General features: G+C 37.8%; 2 protein-coding genes across 5 annotated transcripts in view; both read left to right on the forward strand.

The window, feature by feature from the left end:
* The window catches only part of evi5l (ecotropic viral integration site 5 like), an 86,374-nt gene that overhangs the window by 34,597 nt on the left and 31,948 nt on the right, over window positions 1-19,829 (forward strand). For 2 of the 4 annotated variants that reach the window (XM_009293538.5, XM_009293540.5), the window contains 6 exons: window positions 6,775-6,891; window positions 8,165-8,305; window positions 8,461-8,634; window positions 9,117-9,263; window positions 10,169-10,264; window positions 18,571-18,666. In XM_009293538.5, coding sequence (XP_009291813.4) covers window positions 6,775-6,891; window positions 8,165-8,305; window positions 8,461-8,634; window positions 9,117-9,263; window positions 10,169-10,264; window positions 18,571-18,666 — 771 coding nt within the window. The remainder of the gene's footprint in view (window positions 1-6,774; window positions 6,892-8,164; window positions 8,306-8,460; window positions 8,635-9,116; window positions 9,264-10,168; window positions 10,265-18,570; window positions 18,667-19,829) is intronic. The other 2 variants (XM_021477008.3, XM_073953842.1) reach the window with 1 other exon arrangement.
* LOC141386219 (uncharacterized) lies at window positions 10,803-16,855 on the forward strand. Its single transcript, XM_073953851.1, has 2 exons — window positions 10,803-13,120; window positions 13,202-16,855. The coding sequence occupies exons 1-2, from the start codon at window positions 12,673-12,675 to the stop codon at window positions 15,568-15,570; spliced, it is 2,817 nt and encodes a 938-aa protein (XP_073809952.1). The 5' UTR covers window positions 10,803-12,672; the 3' UTR covers window positions 15,571-16,855.

Raw genomic sequence — 19,829 nt, forward strand, 5'->3', positions numbered from 1 at the left:
TCTCATAGGGTCTCCCATCCAGGTACCGGCCAGGCTCAGCTCTGCTATGGCCGTGGTAACAGATGCATAGCTGCAAGTTGGGTTTTGGTGCTGGTTCAATATTTGCTGACCTCACATATGTTTATTAAGGGTCTTTTTGAATATAGGCTGCACAAAATGACTGGAGTGAATTGCTCATCCATCATTTGAAGATTGTCTGACACTGCATATGTGTATACACAAAGCACAACACTGAGAACACTTATTGTTCAGGAAGTCTGATTAAATATAGATGATTTAAACCGTTTACATCGAGCATTTTATAATTTATGGCCACTTTTTGAGGAAATAATCGATGCAGTTACCCAATGAGTACCGCCACAGCTCTAAAACGCTGTTAGTGTGAAAGCATTGCAACACAGTCCTGCCACTCCACTTACGCTTTCTCACTGCTTATGCATGCAGTGACTAACAATCACAACCCTTCAACAGAAAACCCCCCGAAAAGGCTTATTAAAGCAGAAAATCAGTTTGGTTCACCCACTTGACATTTTTAAGCTTATCATTATCATATATATATATATATATATATATATATATATATATATATATATATATATATATATATATATATATATATATATATATATATATATGATTATAGGCTTAAAAATCCAGTTTGATAAAATGTATTCAGTTTTTATATTAATTTTGATTATATCATTGAATAATAAACAATTGTTTTGATGATTTATGTACAATAAAGTTTACATCTTTTAGTGGATGTATTATATGAGAGACCAGATGTTGCTTTATTTACCAAAGAAGTAGTTCTAATTGGATTTCAGTTCAATTCAGATTTTTTTGTATATCTCTTTTCACAATAGTTAATGTTTCAATATTATTTGCATTTTAAACTTTAAATTAAACTTATTCTTTAATTTATGTCGTACGTTTTCAGTTCCTATACTTTCAAAATCATTAATCTGCAGATTTTGTTATGCAAAATTCAACGCAGAAATAGCAGAAAAGTCGAGGAGTACACTGACAGAAATGCATCACAAAATTCCTTCATTTTGTCCAACACAAATCAATTAAGTTAACTTAATAGTTTTTACACATTTAAGTGGATTAAACTTAAAATAATTTATAATTTATAATTTATAAAATAATAGCTATGTCCCAAAAAAATGTAAGAATTGTGCTTAACACATTTTAAATAAGTAGTTTTAACAACCAGCAAACATTTTTAGGTGCATGAGGAGTGACATTGTGATTCACTTTGACACTGCTTGATGCCAATTAGAACAAGTCAGATGCTATATGAAAGTAGTACTTTTAAAACACTATTATGTTAACTGTATGCATGTCTTCAGTTTATTCATAATCAAGCTATCGGCTTATACACAGCTCTGAACTGGGTCACAGACAGGTCATTTATTATTTACTGGCAGGACTCTCGCACTAGTTTGACCGTTTGAAGCCATCGTTTCGTTTCTTATATTGTTTTCACAAGTTGTAAGAATGAATGCTAAAGCACTGATATCAAGCAGATGGGGTGTTTTTGGAGTTTTCGCTTTTTTACTATAGGTGTGAGTGACTGGTGTGTGTGAAAATGTTGGGGTGTGGTGTGTGTCATGCTGAGTGTGAGCCTGGTGTGTTTCACACACGGAGCAACACTGTATGGTCAGATGTATTTTCCTGTGTTACACTCAGAATTGACCACTATCTGATAGCGGTGCTGATGTTGACAGAACTAGTATCATGTACAACAGCTACATTTTTGTTCTTTGTTATTTTTTATTATATTTTATGAATAAGACAGTCTGTTTTTCTAATAATTGGAATGTAAATCATGTACACTACCTGACAAAAGTCTTGTCGCCAATCCACGTTTTAGGAACAACAAGTAATACCTTGACTTCTAGTTGATCATTTGATATCAGAAGTGGCTTATATGAAAGGCAAAGGCGTCTAGATTATGCTTATTTTACCCAAATAAAATATAACCATGCCTTAAATTTTAATGACTTACTTAGGACAGTAAGGTCTGACTTTGCTTTGACAAATGTCTTGTCACAACAGAAATAATGTACAGTGTTGCAGTGGAAAAAGGTTTAATATTGTGTATGACTCCGATGAGCTTGGAGGACTGCATCTATACATCTCTGCAATGAATCAAATAACGTATTAATAAAGTCATATGGAATGCCGAAGAAAGTGTTCTTGCAGGACTCCCAGAGTTCATCAAGATTCTTTGGATTCATCTTCACTGCCTCCTCCTCCATCTTACCCCAGACATGCTCAATAACGTTCATGTCTGGTGAGTGGGCTGGCCAATCCTGGAGCACCTTGACCTTTTTTGCTTTCAGGAACTTTGATGTGGAGGCTGAAGTATGAGGAGCTCTATCCTGCTGAAGAATTTGCCCTCAGGCTACCTCAGGCTGTTGATTATTGGGTCTATGTGGGTTGCAGTAGGTCTTCTGCAGTATTTGTAAAAATTGGGACGCTGTTCAACTGATAATTCATCAGAAAAAAATACCTTCTGCCACTTTTCCAAATGATCAATTAGAAGTCAAGTTATTATTTGTTGCTCTTACATCTTGCATCAACGACAAGACTTTTGTCAGATAGTGTAGTGTTGCTTAAATTGATTCAGAGCTGAATGTTGTTGTTATTATTATTATTATTATTATTATTATTATTATTATACAAGTATATAACTAAATTTTTAAATAAGTGGATCATAACCTTTCCTCAATGTTGTTTTAAAACTAGTGAATTTACTTCACCAATTCTTGTCCTGGGACAATTAAAAAATAAAGACGTTTTTGATCAACTTCAAATGTTGACTACTGTATAATTAAGAAAAGAAAGTACAGTGTAAAAAAATATATGAAAACAAATGCCTTTGTTACTTTTACTTAATTTAATAAGCTTGTTTTTTTAGTTTAGTTTTAGAAAATTTAACATGATATTTTAAATCAGTTTGACTAATTTTAGTTGAAATGACGAGTAAATTAGTAAAAAAAAAAAAAAGTAAGGCAAGAAGAATTATTTTACAGTGTAGTTGTATATGACAGGGATTTTAGCATATGTAAGTGTGAATGTTTTTGGCTATTTATATTCAACCTAAATCTGATTAATGGTTTCATTACCCAGAGCAAAGAAGCTTGCTGTGGTTAACATGAAATGTTATTGGTGGTCTATTTTTCACATGCTCTTTAAACACACACACACAAACACATACACGCACTAATATACATATTAAGCTGTAAGGCTTTAAGTATAAACATACAGTGAAATTTCACAGGTAGAATCTGGATGTGTGTTATTACTCATTTACTACTATGAAAGGTTAATTTCTGCTCGGAAAGGACATCAGTCTGTTTTGTTTTGTATTTAGCTAAGAGTCCAGCACTTTTCAAGTAAAACTGAGGTAGAATGAGCGAGAGTCTTTGTGATTAAAGTGCGATCTGAGTAATACGGGTATGATGAAGTGACTGGAAAGCCTGGAGGGAGGTAAGAAAAACAGAAGTAAACGTCCGTGGGAACTAGTGTTCACACAAGTCTCCAGGGCAGGCCACAGCCCCCTCTGGTAGGCCACAGTATGTGCACGCAGAACACAGCAGAGGCGCATTTACATCAACACTGATAGATAATGCGAGAATTATCTAAATACATTTCCAGAATCGGTCTTTCCGAGTACACGCTTACTGAATGACTGGTTGAGTTCAAGTTAATAATCTTAAAATTAATTGGAAAGAAGAAGATACTGAATCGTTATATTATGACATGAGAATCTACGGTAATTTTATCACATTGAGGGATTATTTTAGGCAATTAAACATAACCTTTTATTATTTACTTCTTAACAGAATGCTGACAGCAGTGAGATTTGATGTAATTGATTCAGTGTGATTTTGTTTTTTACATATACATCTAAATCTAAATATGAAGTAATGTTTCTAGTCCACTATTTGCCTAAAAAAGTTTTAATCTAAACAATCTATCTTGTTTTCATGACAGACTTATCATATTTGGGCTAAGGTTGACAATTTTTTGGGGTTATTTCGATAACGGTGCTAAATTGATACTTTTAAAATGCTACCGGTGCCAAAATGTTGCCCGAACTGCTACTTTTGAGTCACAAAATTGTGTATATATATATATATATATATATATATATATATATATATATATATATATATATATATATATATATATATATAAGACCCCTAAATATATAGTTTTTGCGATCAAATTGATACTGCGGTGAAAATGCTACTGATGCCAAAATGTTGCCTGAACTGAGTCACAAAATTTTATTTATATCACTTTTATAATGTTTGTTATGTTTTGTATCATTTGAAGCTAATTTCCTCTCCATATTTGTAATGGTTGTTAGGGGCATATATAAGTATAAGTACAGTGTTAATGTTCAAACTATTTATAATGTTTAAAGTGGCTGACAATAAATTTTTTTTATAATAATAAGAATTAATCTGCCTCATTTTTGAACTGTGCGGTGCTGCAGCTGCTTAGTTATGCCTACGCTACTGTATTTTAATACTGGTCATTATGGTGGTACTTGGAAAGACGATGTTTGAGAAAAAAGTTTGAGAACCACTGATCTAGAGGGTTCAAAATATAATTTAAAGAGCCCATATTATACATGAAATAGGGTCATATCTTGGTTGTAAGGGTCTCCAACAACAGTTTAATATGCATGCAAGGTCAAAAAACACTTTCATGGTCTTATAATCTGCATTTATTTTTACCTAATTATCCCAGCGACTCCTGTATGAATCGTTCAGTGATTCATTTGTTCCCAAACCCCTCCTTAGCGCGAAGCTAATCTGCGCTGATTGGACCGATGACAGTCTGTCGCGATTGGTCGACTGCCTTCAGTCAGAGAGTGAAATGGCCAATAGCTAATCAGCAATTTAAAAAGTAATCACAGTTCATACACGCTAGATAGTGTAGGCGTGGATTTTAGCTGCCACACACACACAAACACACACACACACCTCCGGACGAGAACGCTCCCGCTTCCGCCCGCACCCGCCAGGTTTTAGCCTTAGAACACGCCCCGTATTCTGCCCGCCGCGCCCGATCACGCTAAAGAGCGGGGGAGAACAAAACCGAAAATCTGTATAAACACACACACAGCACCAAGCATAAAGCTCTCGCTCGCTCACACATCACACATGCAGACACATCTTTCTCTTTCTCAGGCAGCCCGCTCCCGTCCCAAATCAAACCCGTTACCGACCGCTCCGGCGATTTATTCGGAAATTTATTCCCGCGCCGCAGAAATCTGGCGCGGGGACAGCCGCGGGTATGCACACCTCTAACGTTACCACGGAGCTCCATAAACAAAGCAGCACGCGTCGCGTTTTTAACGTGACTTTGCACGCGATAAGAGAATATAGCCAGTTAACCTGATACAGTACACTCGGTTACAAGTAACAAAACACAACTAAATACATTTGCAAGCTAGAGTCAACGAGGCAACAACTTTAACCGCACGTACTTACACTTGAGAAATGGAAGAAACCCATCCTGATGTCCATCAGTAAGTTACTGATCCTTCCTTTAACAAACGCAGATGAAGTATTCTTTGTAGCATGTAGCTTCCAGAAGTTTCCAGTAGTTTCCAACTGCTTGGCTATAATGCTGAGGTTTCATCTTTGGGTAGAGACTCAATATATCCATCTGCAATGTGACTTCAATCGACCGGCATGTTTGTGTGCGTGTGTTTGTGGGTGTGTGTGTGTGTGTGTCTGGGTTACTGCGTCAGAGGGCGGGGCCTCAGGTTTGAAATCTCCCGGGTTTGCGCGTGCACGTGAAAAACTTTGTTTCGTTCGTACGTCATGGCGAAACACCTAATGAGTCAGTATCAAGGCGACTCGTTTGAAGCACTATGAATCGACTCTTTTATAGATGAATCAACAGTTTTAAACACTGTATTCTTACAGATTTAAGCCTTAGCTGGATACTTCACTTAGAGTTGTGTTACACACTACATGGAGGGGAATTTTCAAAAACCCATAATATGGGCTCTTTAAAAAAAAAGTAAAAAAAATGTCAAAAGTAAGTTTTAGCTTTACACATAACTAATTAAATAATTTAGTTTTTATATAATTACTGTAAATTTTTTTTTAAATGTTTCTATAGAACATGATCTTTACCAAAGAGCTTAGAATGACCAAGAGGCGACACTCTAGTGTAATTTGGGAAACAGCCACTAGAGGGTGGCCATTTTGGAATGAAAACTCCATTAGAACAACAGCATATTATAAGTCTGTAAAATAAACTATTAATAGTGCTGATGTTTGTGATAATAAGTGTTGTATTGTCGTCTTTTAGGTTGTATCTCAGCTTTAATGCGCTTTTTAAATAAATAAATAAAAAACAAAGCAGCTGCTTGCCATCGTGACAGTAATGAGATCCAATGGACAGCCGATCACTTTCACTACAAAATGGCAGAATCCAGGGCTGTTGCTGGGCGCTGCTGTTGCAGTGGAACGTTCTATTGAGTGTCGCCTCTTGGTCGTTCTAAGCTCTTTGTCTTTACTTAATATTCAAATGATTTTGACCCCCCTTATCGTGTATTTTTAAATATTGCTTAAAAAAAATCCATGCAACATAAGACTGGATTTGTGGTCCAGGGTCAGATTCGTTCTTCTCTGTTCAGCCATTAATGCATGATGTACTGTAATGACTGCCATTACAGCATACTCTGCAGTCATCAGTGTTTCAGTCCATTGTGTCTCTCCATTTTGTCTGTAGTACACAGAGGAGTTTGTGAGTGGCCTGCAGACTCAACTGGAGCAGTCTCGTCTACAAGAAGCTGAACTACTTGGTGCTCTAAAAGAAATGCAGGACAAAGTGCTTGATTTGGAGAAGGTGTGTGCATGTTTATGAGTTTACAAGAATGAAACGGTTAAAAATTAATTAGGTTTCTTTTAGAATACAATATGCCATTAAAGAAGCACTTCATTTGTTTTTGAAACAGACTCATTTTAAAGCTTTCCTAAGGTTAAACAGGTCAATTTTAACATTTTTTTAATCCCTTTAACTGGTTTCTAGGTCTGGCAGGAGAACTTTTAGCTTAGCTTAGCTTAGGATAGATCATTGAATCAGATTAGACCATTAGCATCTCATTTAAAATGACCAAAGAGCAATAATATTAAGCAGCTGTCACCTAGTTACCTAGCTAAGGACTTTTTCAGGTGCTGTGTAAATTTATTGAGCCTGCCACAGCTATAGTATGGCAGCATAGTTACTTGATTTTTGCAACATAATGATAGTATAGTTTCTAGCCAGGGCAACACGGTGGCACAGTGCGTTACAAAATCACCTCACAGCAAGAAGGTCGGTGGTTCAAGCTCCGGCTAGGTCAGTTGGCATTTCTGTGTGGAGTTGGCATGTTCTTCCCATGTTCGCGTGGGTTTCCTCTGGGTGCTCCTGTTTCCCCCACAGTCTGAAGACATGCACTATAGGTGAATTGAATAAACTAAATTTACGGTTGTGTATGTGTGTGAATGCATGCGTGTATGGGTGTTTCCCAGTGTTGGGTTGTAACTGGAAAGGCATCCACTTCGTAAAACATATGCTGGATAAGTTGACTGTTCATTTCTCTGTGGCGAACCCTGATGAATAAACGGACTAAGCAGAAAAGAAAATGAATGATTGAATGATTGAATGAATGAATGAATGAATGAATGAATGAATGAATGAATGAATGATTGAATGAATGAATGAATGAATGAATGAATGAATGAATGAATGAATAATTGATTGAATGAATGAATGAATGAATGAATGAATGAATGAATGAATGGATGGATGTATGAATGAGTTCCTGGCCATATCGGCCTAGAAATTGCAACTTACATGATGTAACTACAGAAGAGTCAAGCTTTAAAAAGGATAATTATTTAAACACTTTTTATTGATTTTTTTTAGCTAGATGCTAATGGTCTAATCCAATTCAATTATTTATGCTAAGCTAAACTAAAAGTGCACCCACCAGACCCGGAGATCGGCTAAATGGATTCAAAAATGGTAAAACTCAACTGTTTAACACTAGGGGAGTGTAAAATGAGCCTATTTCCAAAAAAAAGTGCAGTGTTTTTATTTAAGTACAGAACGTTAACCAATTGTGTCTGTTTTGTAGAGGAACAGTTCTTTACCCGATGAAATTAATGTAGCTCAGCTGCAGGAGGAGCTGAAGCTGGTGAAGCTGAGAGAGCAGGAGACTCTGCGCTCCTTCAGAGAAATGCAAGAAGCCGTCACTGATCTCAACCACTGCTGGCAGGTGCAGAATCTCCACACAAACATGCTGAAGCCTACGCAATGTCATCTACATTTCTTGATTGTTTTTATATTCACTTTTAAAAAGTATGAATTTCTGTAAGGCAGAAATGGACAACAACAAATCTAATTATGCACAAATGTCATTTTCTGTCACAGCATCATACATCTCGTGGAGGAGGAGGAGGTGGAGGAGGCCACTGGAAAGAGTCTCCTAAGAAGAATGCGATGAATGAGCTGCAGGATAAGCTGATGAGTTTGAGGCTGCGAGAGGCTCAGGGTCAGGCAGAACTCAAAGAGGTCAAGCTTAAAAACCTGCAGTTGGAAAGCCAGGTTAGAACTGCAATCAGTGCTATTTTATATTTAAAGACTATTCCATTTACACTATTACTAAGACTAATCAAATTCAAACGCAGTGCTTAGAAATACCAAAAAGTTTTTGTGCTGTTCCTTAATTAAATTAAATTTCCTGATTTAAATATTTCAGTGTTTGAACTCCAGTTATCAGAGGATTATAAGGCAAAAAAAATAAATACTTTTGCAGTAAATGTAACCCCCAACCATGATTTTTCTTTTACCAAACTTGACTGATTTCTTGGGTCCATGCTGGTTTCAGTAGGTCTTCTGCAGTATTTGTAATGGTTAGGATGCAGTTCAACAGATGACTCGTCAGAAAAATCTACCTTCTGCTACTTTTCCAAATCATCAACAAGAAGTCAAGTTATTATTTGTTGCTCTTACAACCGGGATCTTCGACACGACTTGTGTCAGGTAGTGTACACAATTTCCTAAAACTTTTCTCCCTGTTTGCATAGAACCAGATCAATGGCAAACTACTTGGCAGACATGAACAAGAGAGCACCAGCCTACAGGAGAGACTGCAGAACGCTCTTTCCCACAACAAAACACTACAAAGCCAGCTTAACGAAATGAAGAGAAAGCAGGCGGAGTCTGACTGCAAGGTACATACTCTTATTAAAGAGGATGAACAGATCAATGAATATTAAGTGAGAAAAACAGTGCAGGGGCTGACATTTTTAAAGTGCACCTATTATGCTGTACTGTAGTAATGGTACCTGATGTTGTTTTGGAGGCTTTTTATTTTAGGACTACTCAAAAACACTTTAAGACTTTTAAAAACACCTTCTAAAATTATATTTGCAGATTAAAGCTAAGTTTCAGTGTGAGGGGGCTTTCATGCTTGGTTCAAATGCCTGGTTCAAACTCAAATTCAATAGTCCCCCCTCGGCTGGTTTGGGTTCACGTTGTCTTTTTTCCTTCTGAACTCTGGTACGCTTGCGTCATCAAGCTGCTGTTTTATGTACAGCTGTTGCTAGATGACAGCCACGAAAGCAAAGCCTTAAAATCGGTTCACGAGTGTGCACCCGATTTCAGAAGACAACGTTCACACTAACTAAACGTACCATACTCTAAATGTCAAAACGAACAGGGTGCAGCCCAAAAGTGGTAGTATGAAAGAGTTTGTTTAAGGATCTGGACTCTCGAAACCCCTTTTATCCAAAAGCCTGCTCTATTCTGATTGGTCAGATGGCCTAGTCTGTTGTTATTGGTCTACATCTTATTATGCCGCACAAAAAACAAAAGCCCATTACCATATTTAAATTTCAGCTCTGAAAACTTTTATACATATTTATATTATATTTTATACATATATTTATATTATTTTTGTGTGTAGTTTTTGTTGCTGAGATGTCTATATTTACATTTTTTTAATTTAAGTTTTTTATCTAGTTAAACATACTGGTGTAGATTTTAAATGTATCGCGCTATTTATCAGTTATTAGTCATAGCAGCAAATGATATTGATGTATGATTTACATCTTGAAATAATATATCTGCCTTTCAGAGCAAAGAAGAGGTGATGGCAGTGCGTCTAAGAGAAGCTGACAGTATGGCTGCTATGGCTGAACTTCGGCAAAAAATAGCAGATCTAGAAATACAGGTAAGAAATGTGCTCACTAACTTGTATTGACTGGTTTAGAAAATATTAGCAATCAGTAAACATTCCTGATTTTATTGTTTAATGCCAAACATCACAAAAACTGTTTTGATAACATAAATATGTAGTCTGTGAAACAGCGCTGTGATCTTTTTACAAATTTTTGTGATTCAGTTATAACGTGTATTTAAAAACACAACATAGTTTGTAGTAAGAATGACGTCTGTAGATCTGCTGTTAACAGTTTCACAACAAGAAAGGTTTCTCTGTGGTTTCCGCCAAAATAAAAGTTCTATGGTTAAACGTTTGAAAGCAAAGAGAAAAAAAACAACAATAAATTGTAGATGTAAGTAAAACAGCTTTACTTTTGTCATATATATATATATATATATATACATTTATTTTATTATACTTTTTCAGAAAGAATATAATCTTTTATTGTTCAAAAGGAATTGTAGTTGTAGCTATACTATGCTGTCAGAAAAATGTTTTGCAAAATGGACCACAAACCCACTCATACATGTACATTTTCTGAAACTCTGAAATCTGAAAGTGTAATATATAAGCTTTACACTGATGTATTATTTGTTAGAATAGAAAATTGTTTTGCAGAGATATAACTATCTGAAAATCTGGAATCTGGGGGTTCAAAAAAATCTAAATACTGAGAAAGGAAATTTACAAAATAGCTCCACAGAACATGGTCTTTACTTAATATTCTAATTATTTTGGCATAAAAAAAATCTATAATTTTGACCCATAAAATGTACAGTGCTCAGCATAATTTAGTACACCCAATTCAGAAAATTAATATTTAATCCATTTCTCAGTGAATATAGGCAATGTATTTTGGTGCATTCATCCACAACAGATTTATTCATACAGATTTATAACAGATAACATATTTATAATAATCATATTTTAATCACCCAAGATATTTAGAAATTGACAGATGATACAATTAATTTAAAGCATAGTATTGCAAAAAAAAAACTGGTTACAACCTACAAAATTTCAACTAAATTTTTCAATTTTTTTGTTTCTCTTGATTTTCCCTTTTTTACTTGTATTTAATATTTTTCTCTAACATATTAATTTGGCTGTACTAGTATTTGGACCGTTATCCTAAGTTATTTTGTTAGATTAGCTCCAGTTTTGGCTGCAGTACTGATGTATATGCACAATGTATATGTAATACTAATGTATATGCACAAATATAATATTGTATAGCTTCATATTAAATATTTGAGTTTAAAAGACAGATTTGTGGGGGAGGTACTTATATATAGGAGAAGCACTTTAGCAGCATCTAGAACAGCAGCCTGTAAGTACATTTAAGATTTGTTTCAGTTGTTGTGTATGGTTTGAGGACTTGTTTCCAGCTGTCTGTGTAAAGTTGTAGGACATTTAAACTTGCTTTCAGTTGTGTATAATACTAGAAGTTGTTTAGCCACTGTTTCCTTGGTTACTATAAGAGCTTGTGTAGCGAACGCAGACGCGGTTCGCGTCGTCCGCCTCAGTTTCGGCCCTTGTTTTGACTCGGGAGGCGTGTCCAAACGCCAGGTAACCACTATATAGTGAGCACGGTAGCATTAGTCGGCAGGAGAAGCACTTTAGCAGCATCTAGAACAGCAGCCTGTAAGTACATTTAAGATTTGTTTCAGTTGTTGTGTATGGTTTGAGGACTTGTTTCCAGCTGTTTGTGTAAAGTTGTAGGACAGTTAAACTTGCTTTCAGTTGTGTATAATACTAGAAGTTGTTTAGCCACTGTTTCCTTGGTTACTATAAGAGCTTGTGTAGCGAACGCAGACGCGGTTCGCGTCGTCCGCCTCAGTTTCGGCCCTTGTTTTGACTCGGGAGGCGTGTCCAAACGCCAGGTAACCACTATATAGTGAGCACGGTAGCATTAGTCGGCAGGAGAAGCACTTTAGCAGCATCTAGAACAGCAGCCTGTAAGTACATTTAAGATTTGTTTCAGTTGTTGTGTATGGTTTGAGGACTTGTTTCCAGCTGTTTGTGTAAAGTTGTAGGACAGTTAAACTTGCTTTCAGTTGTGTATAATACTAGAAGTTGTTTAGCCACTGTTTCCTTGGTTACTATAAGAGCTTGTGTAGCGAACGCAGACGCGGTTCGCGTCGTCCGCCTCAGTTTCGGCCCTTGTTTTGACTCTCGAGGCGTGTCCAGCTGAATTCAATCAGCTAGTGCTTTGGGGTTATATAAACAACTAGTTCACCGCGGCAGCGGTCGCGGCAGCCTCGTGTGAAGACCGCCTCGTGTGAAGACCGACGAGGGTAAAGACCATCGACTCTACCTGCGCGACTCCACCGAGCAAAGACACCGACAAAGCACTTGAGTACTTTACTTTATTGTTTTACTTTACACTTATTTTTTGTTGTCAGTGCACTTTTATTATGTGTTTACTAATTCCTGTTGTTACTAACACTCGCAAAACACGGGAGGTGCGCTGCAGGCGTAATCCTCACAACCTTCGTTCAATACATGTATCTACTATTTCACAACTCTCTCTCTCCGTGGGCCTCTGGAATTGTCAATCAGCTGTTAACAAGGCTGATTTTATTACCTCCATAGCTACATATTCTGACTATAATCTCATGGCTCTAACTGAGACCTGGTTGAGGCCGGAGGACACTGCTACACATGCTACTCTTTCTGCTAATTTCTCTTTTTCCCACACTCCTCGTCAGACAGGGAGAGGGGGTGGGACTGGACTACTAATTTCCAAAGAATGGAAATTTACTCTGATACCGTCCCTGCCAACAATCAGCTCCTTTGAATTCCATGCAGTCACCATTATCCACCCCTTCTACATAAATGTGGTTGTCATCTACCGCCCACCAGGTAAATTAGGTCACTTCCTAGATGAACTGGATGTTCTTCTCTCATCTTTTTCTAATTTTGCCACTCCCTTATTGGTGCTAGGTGACTTCAACATTTACGTTGACAAACCGCAAGCTGCAGACTTTCAGACTCTGCTTGCCTCTTTTGACCTAAAAAGAGCACCTACTTCTGCTACCCACAAATCAGGTAATCAGCTAGACCTTATTTACACACGACACTGCTTCACTGATCAAACAATAGTAACTCCACTACAAATATCTGATCATTTCCTTCTGTCTCTCAACATCCACATTACTCCTGAGCCGCCACACACTCCAACACTGGTTACCTTTCGCAGAAACCTACGATCTCTCTCACCCAATAGACTATCCACCATTGTTTCAGACTCTCTTCCTCCATCTCGCAAACTCACTGCACTTGATTCGAACAGTGCCACTAATACACTCTGCTCCACACTAGCATCATGTCTAGACCGATTATGTCCTCTTGCATCCAGGCCAGCCCGTGCCAGTCCTCCTGCACCCTGGCTCTCGGATGCTCTCCGTGAGCATCGCTCAAAACTTCGGGCTGCAGAGAGAATTTGGCGGAAAACTAAAAATCCTGCACATCTCTTAACATACCAAACTCTTCTGTCCTCTTTCTCAGCTGAGGTTACTTCTGCAAAGCAGACGTATTACCGTCTGAAAATCAACAATGCCACTAATCCTCGCCTACTTTTTAAAACATTTTCCTCCCTCCTCTATCCTCCTCCTCCACCCGCATCCTCCACACTTACTACTGATGACTTTGCTACATTCTTCTGCACCAAAACTGCAAAAATCAGTGCTCAATTTGCTGCACCTACAACAAACACGCAAGATACAACACCAACACCACACACACTCACCTCTTTTTCTCAGCTCTCTGAGTCTGAGGTGTCCAAACTTGTGCTATCTAGCCATGCAACCACCTGTCCACTCGATCCCATTCCCTCTCATCTCTTGCAAGCCATCTCTCCTGCAGTCATACCAACACTGACTCACATAATTAACACATCTCTTGACTCTGGTTTATTCCCCACTACATTTAAGCAGGCTAGGGTAACCCCACTGCTAAAGAAACCCAACCTGGACCATACGCTACTTGAAAACTACAGACCAGTATCCCTGCTTCCATTCATGGCCAAGATTCTGGAGAAAGTAGTGTTCAATCAAGTCCTGGACTTTCTTACTCAAAACAATCTCATGGACAACAAGCAATCCGGCTTTAAGAAAGGCCACTCAACTGAGACTGCCCTGCTCTCGGTCGTGGAGGATCTCAGACTGGCTAAAGCAGACTCTAAATCATCAGTCCTCATTTTGCTGGACTTGTCAGCTGCTTTTGACACTGTCAACCACCAGATCCTGCTATCTACGCTTGAGTCACTGGGCGTTGCGGGCACTGTTATACAATGGTTTAGATCTTACCTCTCTGACAGGTCATTCAGGGTGTCTTGGAGGGGAGAGGTGTCCAACCTACAGCATCTAAACACTGGGGTACCTCAAGGCTCTGTTCTTGGGCCACTTCTCTTCTCCATCTACACATCATCTCTAGGACCAGTCATCCAGAGACATGGATTCTCCTACCACTGCTATGCTGATGACACCCAGCTATACCTCTCTTTTCATCCTGATGATCCCTCGGTTCCAGCTCGTATCTCAGCCTGCCTGTTGGATATTTCACACTGGATGAAAGATCATCATCTTCAGCTGAACCTCGCAAAAACGGAAATGCTTGTAGTTTCTGCCAACCCGACTCTACACCATAACTTTTCAATCCAGATGGATGGGGCAACCATTACTGCATCCAAAATGGTGAAAAGCCTTGGAGTAACGATTGATGACCAACTAAACTTCTCTGACCACATTTCTAGAACTGCTCGATCGTGCAGATTTGCACTCTATAACATCAGAAAGATCCGACCCTTCTTATCTGAACATGCAGCTCAACTCCTTGTTCAAGCTCTTGTTCTCTCCAAACTGGATTACTGCAACTCTCTACTAGCTGGGCTTCCAGCTAACTCTATCAAGCCTCTTCAACTGCTCCAGAATGCAGCAGCACGAGTTGTCTTCAATGAACCTAAACGAGCACATGTCACTCCGCTGCTAGTCCGTTTGCACTGGCTGCCAGTTGCTGCTCGCATCAAATTCAAAACTCTGATGTTTGACTACAAAGTGACTTCTGGCCTAGCACCTTCTTATCTGCACTCACTTCTGCAGATCTATGTGCCCTCCAGAAACTTGCGTTCTGTGAATGAACGTCGCCTCGTGGTTCCATCCCAAAGAGGGAAAAAATCACTTTCGCGAACGCTCACGCTCAATCTGCCCAGTTGGTGGAATGAACTCCCTAACTGCATCAGAACAGCAGAGTCACTCGCTATTTTCAAGAAACGACTAAAAACTCAACTATTTAGTCTCCACTTCACTTCCTAAGCTGCAATTGCCTCTTTGAATATCACACTAACTGTACAAAAAAAAAAAAAAAAAAAACTACTAACACTTCCCTTCTTAGACTTTACAGACCTGAAACTTGCCTTTAGTACTTATTCATTGTTGCTCTTAGTTGTGTAAATTGCTTCCTTGTCCTCATTTGTAAGTCGCTTTGGATAAAAGCGTCTGCTAAATGACTAAATGTAAAATGTAAATGTATATGCTGAGCTCTGTATTTTTTGGTACTGTAAAAAGTTCATTCATACAAATTAAGACAGTTCCAGTTGTGTTCCAGGGTCACAAATAACCAAGATGAGTCAACAATCCCTATCTTCTAAGGAAAAAACAATGGTCAAAATAGCAGAGAATAGAGAAAAGCAGTGATTGTAGCACAAAGAAAGATTTCAACTAAAATTTCGGAAGATCAGAGCAGTGAAAAATGAGTAGGAGGCTTTTGCTATGAATGACTTCACTACATCAGTAGTTTCTCACACTGCGCTGCTGTGATCTTGTTTATCTCTTCTTCAGTCTCTTCCACAGTTCAGTTTCTTAACCATAACCTCACCAAAAAAAAATTCCAGAAGAGTTTAGGTCAGGTTTACATCAGGACTCTGGGCTGGCCATTTCATTATTTATTCAATTTAAGTCAAGTTTATTTGTAGAGAGCTTTTTAAAATAATTATTGTTTCAAAGCAGCTTTACTAAATGTGCACATTATTAAATCACAATCAAATGAAAACTCCACACATTTCTGTGTAGAGTTTGCATGTTCTCCCCGGGTTTGCGTGGGGTTTCCTCTGGGTGCTCTGGTTTCCCCCACAACTCCAAAGACATGTGGTATAGGTGAATTGGGTGGGCTAAATTGTCCGTAGTGTATGTGTGTGAATGAGTGTGTATGGATGTATCCCAGTGATGGATTGCAGCTGGAACGCATCCGCTGCGTAAAACATATGCTGGATAAATTGGCGGTTCATTCCTCTGTGGCGACCCCAGATTAATAAAGGGACTAAGCTGAAAAGAAAATAAATGAATGAATGAATGATTATTTTTCCAGGGTAAATGTAAACCTGAGCAACTCAAATTGTTTTGTTACATAGTCGATGTACAGTGTGATTTTAATTATCTCTTCTTTAGTGTCTTCCACATTTCAGTGACTGCACTGGCTTTCTTAACCATAACCTTACCAAAAAAGATTTTCCAGAAGAGTCTCAGTCAGGTTTACATCAGGACTCTAGGCTGGCCATTTCATTATCATCAGAGTTTTCAGTGTTTTCATCAGTGTTTTCAGCTTTGGAAGAAAAAAAAATGTACATGCAGTGTCATGGCAGGTAGAAGATATTAAATACTGGTAAACTACTGGCACGTGCAACAGAATGCTAGTTTTGGGACCTGTCTGAATATAAAGCTTACATGATATTGGCCATATCTCCTGACAACTTAATGTTTGTGTTTCTATTGGATATTACCCAGATAGCATACAAGTGTGGGCCACTATAGGCAGTTATGCGGCACTGGTGGTCTTCTTTCGGCCCAGACAAAATGAACGTGAACCTGAAATGGCCCACCTGTACAATGACAAAAGGGGCCAAAGATTTCAATTCATATATGGGCCATTGAGCGCAAAGATTTGGTACTTATGGCAAAATGTAAACTGAATGTGCACCTAATGTGGCCCATGTGGAAACTGGTAAATTTGGCGTAAATGATAAAGAACATATGTGGGCCACAGTTGGCAAAAATGTGGCATAGTCATTTAAGGGTAATCTGGTAAAGTGGCTCACGTGTAGTTGCAAATGTGGCCCAGTTATTATAAAACAAATGTGGGCCACATTTGGCAAATAATTGACACAGTAAGCTCTGGCTAATGTAGTTGTGAGCCTAAAGCGGTCCAGAAAAAATATGGCAAATGTGGCCCAGTTATCTTAAAACATATGTGGGCCACTTTTGGCAAAAATTTGGCATTGTAAACTATAGTTAATGTGGCTGTGAGCCTAAAGTGGCCCAGATGTGATATGACAAATGTGGCCCAGTTATCTTCAAACATATGTGGGCCACTTTTGGTAAAAAAAATGGCATAGTAAACTCCAGCTAATGTGGATGTTAGCCTAAAGTGGCCCAGATGTGATATGACAAATGTGGCCCAGTTATCTTCAAACATATGTGGGCCACTTTTGGTAAAAATTTGGCATAGTAAACTCTGAGTAATGTGGTTGTGAGCCTAAAGTGGCCCAGATGTGATATGGCAAATGTGGCCCAATTATCTTAAAACATGTGGGCCCCTTTTGGCAAATATTTGGCACAGTAAACTCCAGCTAATATCGATGTGAGCCTAAAGTGGCCCAGATGTGATATGACAAATGTGGCCCAGTTATCTTCAAACATATGTGGGCCACTTTTGGCAAAAAATTTGGCATAGTAAACTCCAGCTAATGTGGATGTGAGCCTAAAGTGGCCCAGATGTGATATGACAAATGTGGCCCAGTTATCTTAACACATATGTGGGCCACTTTTGGTAAAAATTTGGCATAGTAAACACTGGGTAATGTGGATGTGAGCCTAAAGTGACCCAAATGTGATATGACAAATGTGGCCCAGTTATCTTGAAATATATGTGAGCCACTTTTGGGAAATATTTAGCACAGTAAGCTCTGGCTAATGCGGCTGTGGACCTAAAGTGGCCCAGAGGAAATATGGCAAATGTGGCCTAGTTATCTTAAAACATATGTGGGCCATTTTTGGGCAGATATTCGGCACAGTAAACTCTGGCTATGTGGGTCAGATGGTAGTCTTTAGTGTGTAAAAAAAGAAGCAAACTGTGGCCCTGAATAGGGTCAGTTCTGGTTCATTTGTCATTGAATTCTGGTCTATATGTGGTATTATATGGCTTATTTGTCAGATGTAAGTGTTTAGTGTGGGCCGAATTTGGGCCACAAAAATTCTGCTATCTGGGTAGTTTGCTTTCTGTATGTATATTCTTAAAGTGTGTGTACGTATTGCCTGCAGAAGGAGGAAGGGCTGATCCAGGGCCAGCTGAATCACTCAGACTCCAGACAGTATATAACTGAACTGAGACAGCAGATCGCTGAACTCAAGAGTGAGGTGAGCCTTTTACAAACAAACACACACATGTACTTGCACTCATCTGCAAGTTCAGCTGCTATCTGTCACAATCTTTGCTCTTGCACTTCATAACATTTACACCCCACGTTATTTCTGGTAAACAGAGGAATCAATATTCGAGATATGTGTAAAGATACTGGAATATTTGAAACGATCCAATATCACTTTTTCGCAATATCTGTTTATCAAAGCATTGTCTTTCTTCGACAGTGGGTTAGTGTGGCAGTTTCTGATTGGTGTTTGTCCTCCACAGTCTAGCCTAGCCCACCACAGTTGCACTTTGTTTATTTATTCAGAGTTCACAGCCAATGCTGCAAACTTCATGCGTGTTTCAGGTTTTATCAGTTTAAAGATTGAACACAAGACAATGTAAATGCATGAATAATGCTGCCGTCTTTAACATTAATCTACAATAAAAGAGAAAGTCACTGTTAGCCCTACTGCAATAGAGTTTAGCATAGTTTAATTGCTCTGTTATATTTATTTGTGTTATTGGTTGTAATTACTAACTGCTCACTTGTTCTCAATTATTTTTTTAGTACAATAGCTAGGTAACACTTTACAAAAAGGTTTATTAGTTAATGCATTTACTAACATGAACTAATCATGAACAACACTTGTACAGCATTTATTAATCATAATTGAACATTTAGAAATGCATTATTAACATCCAAGTCCATGCTTGTTAACATTAGTTACAAGCATGGACTTGGATGTTAATAATTGTTCATGATTAGTTCATGTTAGTAAATGCATTAACTAATAAACCTTATTGTAAAGGGTTACCAGTTTATTAATTATTAATTTTAAGCAGCTCATTTATTAGTTATTGTAATTTGAATAAGTTTGTAAGTTGAAATGATGTCAACATTTGTTCAGTACACTCCAAATATATATATATATATATATATATATATATATATATATATATATATATATATATATATATATATATATATATATTTAACTTGTTTAAACTACTTATTTAAAATAAGCTGAAACAACACAATTCTTGAGATTTCATTGGAACAACTTAATTTTTTATGTTCAATCTACATACATTTGTTAAGTGTTGTTAAGTTAACTTAATATGTGTTGGGACAACATGAATGATAGTGCCAGATATTTGAGAGAATCTATGT

This window comes from Danio rerio, chromosome 1 (assembly GCF_049306965.1).
Source record: "Danio rerio strain Tuebingen ecotype United States chromosome 1, GRCz12tu, whole genome shotgun sequence".
In the NCBI taxonomy this organism is placed as follows: domain Eukaryota; kingdom Metazoa; phylum Chordata; class Actinopteri; order Cypriniformes; family Danionidae; genus Danio; species Danio rerio.

Excerpts from the sequence above, each read along its gene's own strand:
- LOC141386219 (XM_073953851.1), top strand. The coding sequence starts at position 12,673 with ATGTGTTTACTAATTCCTGTTGTTACTAACACTCGCAAAACACGGGAG. Across the intron at positions 13,121-13,201 it reads TGTCATCTACCGCCCACCAG|GTGACTTCAACATTTACGTT; the intron begins GTAAATTAGGTC and ends TATTGGTGCTAG.